Raw genomic sequence first — 5,309 nt, 5'->3', positions numbered from 1 at the left:
GCTGCTAAAGCAGGGCTTTATCTCCATCCCCTCGCTCCTGGGTACGTGCGTTCCTCCGCACTTGACTCCTTGTCTCCGTTGTCCGTTTGGGATGTGCTCAGACAAGTGCTTGCTCTCGAGTTTGAGAGGGCTGAGAGAGGCTTGGCCAGTTCTACCTCACACAGCTGGGGTTAAGTCAAGCTGTAGTTACTCCAGGTTGGTTACAAGCTCTCATCTGACCATAGGCTCAGCCAGTGCTGATGCTCCATGAACCAGAGGCTCTTGGAGGCTCCCCCATTTGGCACCATATAGCCCAAAGCATCTCTTCCCAATGAAACTGAGCCCCTGATTTTACCAGGACTATTCCTTTAAGGTTTGCAGGCTCCAGCACTAGGAACATTCCCCTCTGCCATAAACCAGTTCAAGACGAGCCTGTCACTCCAGTTGGAGGAGACTGATGTTGCCTGCAGGTTTTGGGTGCATTAGTTCTGTCTTCCTTACTGAGTAATCTTCTGGGAGTTCTCATCGGTGTTTTTGCTATTTACTGTGTTAATTTATGGGTAAAGGAGAATATTGCTCTAAATAATTGGAATTTTCCTTGCAAGCTGTGTATTGCTTTAAAAAGATGAAAGCATAGCTGAGAGAAAGCTGGGGGTTTCTAGACTGGGGAGTTAACTGCACCCCTGTTGGTGCTCTCTAATGTGAGGCTGCATGGACCAGCAGGGCCACAGAATTGTTTTGCTCATTTAACCTTATAGTTTAGGAATTACCAGAAATACTGTAAGTCACATCTTGCAGCTAAGCTGTACTTCCTGAAGCCTGTTTCATGCTTCAGTTTCTGTCCAAATAACTTGCTTCTGAGAATCAGTTTAACTTTAAAACTCAAGAATGAACCCCAGAGTTCACCAAGTACACACTGCAAAACTAATCCTGCTGGGGATTTACTTAAGATTTCCCTAAGGAATGTTTTCCCCCTTTCTCTCCAGAGAAATAAATCCTTCCTGGGAGCACAAGGGCGAGCTGAGTGGACAGTCACATCTTGAATTCCTGTGAAGGTTTTATTTGCTTAAGGCAAAATCATTAAGTTCTTCTCTTGCCCATAACAAGCAGTCTACCTTAGCACGGCCACTACATGCGAGGGAGTGAGGGCTCACGGGTTTTTGGTGATTAATATGCTTTGGTTCAGAACTTAGAGCCTGATCCTGCCACTGGGGACTCAGACATGTGCTTAACTTACTGACACTTACTAAGTCCCGATGCATCAGCTGAGCTGCAGTAATCGACTGGGCGCACGCCTTTCCCTTGGCAAACACGAGGTAAGAGCCCCGGGGCTGAATCGCAGAAATAAATAGAGCTAACACGTTTTGCATCGTGTTTGGGGTTGGGTCGGAGACGTGCAGATGGCTGGTTACTGTGGCTCAGATGACGTGTGTCATAGTCACTGATGTGTGTGGAAGCCCCCAGTCCCATCCATCCCAGTGCAGTCACTGTACCCTGTTGGAGGGCAGGCAGGTCCCAGACGGGGCTGAGCTGGGCCCTGCTCATGCCGTGTGTCCATGTCTCTTTCAGAAGAAGGGTGTGAAGCGGAAAGCAGACACGACCACCCCCACCACCTCGGCCATCACCGCCAGCCGGAGCGAGTCGCCCACAGCCCTCGCGGACCCCAAGCAGGCCAAAATCATCGCGCGCCGGGAGAGCGGCGGCCGGCCCATCAAACCACCAAAGAAGGACCTTGAGGATGGGGAGGTGCCCCAGCACGCCGGGAAGAAGGGCAAACTCTCCGAGCACCTCAAGTACTGTGACAGCATTCTCAAGGAGATGCTCTCGAAGAAGCACGCAGCCTACGCATGGCCCTTTTACAAGCCTGTCGATGCGGAGGCCTTGGAATTACATGACTATCATGATATTATCAAACACCCCATGGATCTCAGTACTGTTAAAGTACGTCCACATTTACCACCTCTTTTGCAGGGTGTCACAGCCCTCTGGGTGCAGAGGACTGGCTGCTTCTGGGGGAGGGGGAAGGGACATCTTATTTTCTGCCCTGCAAAGCAGACCATACGATGGCATCTCTTCTTTGTGGATAGCCCAGCTGCTTAAACCTGTGTCCTTGGGATTGTGTTGCACTCTGAGAAGAAGAGGTGCTGTGTTTCATAGGATTCGATTGATAGTCTCCCGTTTCCAGAAACTGCTGCTGCCTACTTGTTGGCATGATGTGTGGTCCAGATAGGCTTACGCTGAGCAATTCCAACCGCAACGTGATGATCACCTGGTACTCGGGGAGGGGAGGAGATAACATGATGCTTGTGTGGTTCGCACTTGGCCTTTCGAGAGCTTAGCTTAGTGTGGCCCGATACGCAGGGTGTTTTTCCCGGTAGACTGGGAGGTTTTCTGGATCCCTCCTAAATACCCATGAAGCAAAGCCATGTTTTTGTAGTTCCCATCTTCTGCTTGTGGGCCATTGGAGTCGGTGTTGGTGGAGGTGAGACTCTTCCGCATGCAGGAGGTGAAGGTATTGCTGTTGGCTTTGGCTAGTGTGCCAGGAGTGTTGTGCTGCCAGCGGAGCCAATGCCTGGCGTTACCTAAATGCACAGGTGACAAAAGGGCAGCTGTGCTTGTGATTCCTTTCATGTTCCTTGGCAAATCCTACATAGAACCTGGAAGCAGTGTGTCATGTGCTGATGTACCATTGCCATTCAGCCATGATGCTGTGTGCGTTCTTACTATGGCTGTGTTACTTTTAAGAGTATTTTAGTTGCGTTACTTAATGGTGAGAGAATAGTCATGGTCTGTGCATTGAGGATTAGGCCAGGAGTTACCAGTGTCTTGAGTTCTAATTGCTGTTCTGGTGCTGTGGTCCTGGGCAAGTTTCCCCATAGTTCTGTGCCATAGTTTTCCCAGTCATAAAATGGAGATGATTCTTAACCTACCTCACAGGGCTGTTGTGAGGACAGATATCTGGAAGGCACTAAGTACTACTTACTGATGGGGTTTGTTCAGAAAAGACAATCGCTGAGCTGGCAAAAGCATTGTAAGCGAGCTCTGGTGGAGCTGAGGCCATTCTCCTCCTGAGCTCCTGGTGCACAATGTGTAGAATCCTTGACTTGCAATGTAGCTGTGTTAAAGGCCTGCAGCAGTTTCCTGGCAGGAGAAGAGGGCAAGACAAAGGGTGAGTTTTGCTTCAGGCAAGAAGAGGGAGCCTCAAACACAGTGCTAAAAGCAGGAGGAAGGGCTAGGCTGAACATGGTAGTCTGCGAAGCTGAAGCAGTGGGCCCTGGCTCTTATGTTCTGCTGATAGAGGAAGGTCCCAGTGTTTTCTTGGGTAAGTTTTTCTATTTTTCTTGCTCTTGAGCGTGGATGAGGAAGGGAGAAGCTCCCCTTAGTTTTGGTACTGCAGTGTGCTCGCCATCCTGCTCGTTTTGGATGCTCAGTACTGAAGGCCTTTTAATCCTTGTGCATTGCTTTAATTGATGACTTGCTGTCAAGGTCTCTCTTTACTTTGCATTGAGTTGCTGCTCTTCACCAGCTCAGAGGTCCATCCACATGGCTTGGATCACAGGCTGATGGATAATTGTGGCTGGTCAGGAGGCCTCCCTCCTGCTCAGAGCAGGGTCACTTACTCTGATCTGCTCCCTTCCAGGGCTCGCCACCTCCTCAGCTGTTTCCTTTCTGTAGCAGTAATTGGTGCAAAAGTTTTATATGTAGTAGTAATAGATGCCTAAAATCAGTGAAGTTCTAGGAATCATAGAACAGTTAGGGTTGGAAAGGACCTTAAGTTCATCTAGTTCCAACCCCCCTGCCATGAGCAGGGACACCACACACTGAACTATATAGAATGCTATAAACTGCTCCCTAAACCCCAGTCATTCAGTCCCAAACTGCAAGAGAAATGGACGAAAGCGAGAGCTGAAAAGCAGGAGAAAGGAACAAGGTGCAAATATTTGTCTCCTGATGTTTATCCTCGCTACACTGAGAAGTGACATTGTGAATGGGCTCCTAAAGGGTGAAGTCTGTATCCATTCTCTGTCAGCTGGACTTTAAAATCAAGAGTAGCTCCTGCAGTTGAACTGTAAATGCTAAACTTGCTGTAGGAATCACCAAGCAAAGTGCATGCCCTGTGTTAGCAGGAACTCGGAGTTGGATGGTTACAGTCTTTTCTGCCCTTGCAGATTTACAGGGTGAGTACACCCAAGCAGCGTGTAGAAAGATGCACTTAAGGTGCTCCTGCACTTGTAACTTGGTTGTTGACTCTTGCTCTTCCTGTCAGTGATCCTTGCTTATGTTAGTGTCTAACCCACAAACCCTTTTTCTGGATGACTCTCTTGTCTGATAGAAAGTAGGCCCTGACAGATGTGTACAGTGCTACTTAGAACAAGAAAACAACCTGAACTATACTGTTATGGAACAGTCTAAACTGTTCTGCAACAACATCAACTTCTGTTTGGTGTTTTCTTGTTTTAAAAAGCAGGAACTTTGAATATTATTTAGCAACCAACAAGCCAGCTCAAACTGCTGTTCTCTCAGACAAAAGTGATTTTGAGGGTGTTCTGAGCTGTCTCCAAGGTGCACATGTCCTCCATGCGGTTGTTACAAATGCCTTTTGCTTATGGCTTTTTCTCCCCTTTCCCTTTGGCTGTTTGTTTGCAGAAAAAAATGGACAGTCGGGAATACCAGGATGCACAGGGGTTTGCAGCAGACATTCGGTTAATGTTCTCTAATTGTTACAAGTACAATCCTCCAGACCACGAGGTGGTAGCGATGGCCAGGAAGCTCCAGGTAAAGGTGTTGGCAAATGCATCCTCCAGAGTATGTTTAGTTCAGCTGTAGGGTGTCAGTTCAGAGATCCAAGTGTGGATCTGCCCTTGGCACCAGCAAGGCAGGGTTGGTGATTCCTCCAGCCCTTGGAAAGAGCCACGTTCTCTGCTGCAGAACTGTTGTGCTTTTCATGTGGCATGGCCCAACACCATGTTCTGCTCCTAAATTGTCATAATTGTTGCTGTGTAAAGTACTAGGAGAATTTTCGTGGGCTTACAGAACATGTACACCCATCTGTACATTATTGTACTGCACCTTGTATCATGCAGTTAGACCCTGACCCATGGTGGGGTGCCTGGTGTGTTTAGAGGGCCAGAGGGGGAGGTCTTCATGGCTGGGGCTCCTTTTGTCACCAGTTTTCCCCCGTTTTGTAGGACGTCTTTGAGATGAGGTTTGCAAAGATGCCCGATGAGCCTGCAGAGGCCCCACCTCCCCCTCCCCCGGCAGCAGCAGTGGTGAGCAAAAGCACAGAGAGCAGCCACAGCAGCGAGGAGAGCATTTCCGCCTCGGAACGC

At 48.8% G+C, this 5,309-nt stretch overlaps 1 protein-coding gene across 1 annotated transcript in view; it reads left to right on the top strand.

The window, feature by feature from the left end:
• The window catches only part of LOC104404564 (bromodomain-containing protein 3-like), a 14,625-nt gene that overhangs the window by 4,743 nt on the left and 4,573 nt on the right, over positions 1 to 5,309 (top strand). The window contains 3 exon segments of the mRNA XM_010013021.1: positions 1,549 to 1,920; positions 4,627 to 4,755; positions 5,169 to 5,307. Of these exon segments, the coding sequence (XP_010011323.1) occupies positions 1,549 to 1,920; positions 4,627 to 4,755; positions 5,169 to 5,307 (640 nt within the window).

This window comes from Nestor notabilis, unplaced genomic scaffold, assembly GCF_000696875.1.
Source record: "Nestor notabilis isolate BGI_N333 unplaced genomic scaffold, ASM69687v1 scaffold17314, whole genome shotgun sequence".
Taxonomy (NCBI): Eukaryota; Metazoa; Chordata; class Aves; order Psittaciformes; family Psittacidae; genus Nestor; species Nestor notabilis.
The sequence above is the reverse complement of the archived record's forward strand: the minus strand, read 5'-3'. Positions and strand labels throughout refer to the sequence as shown.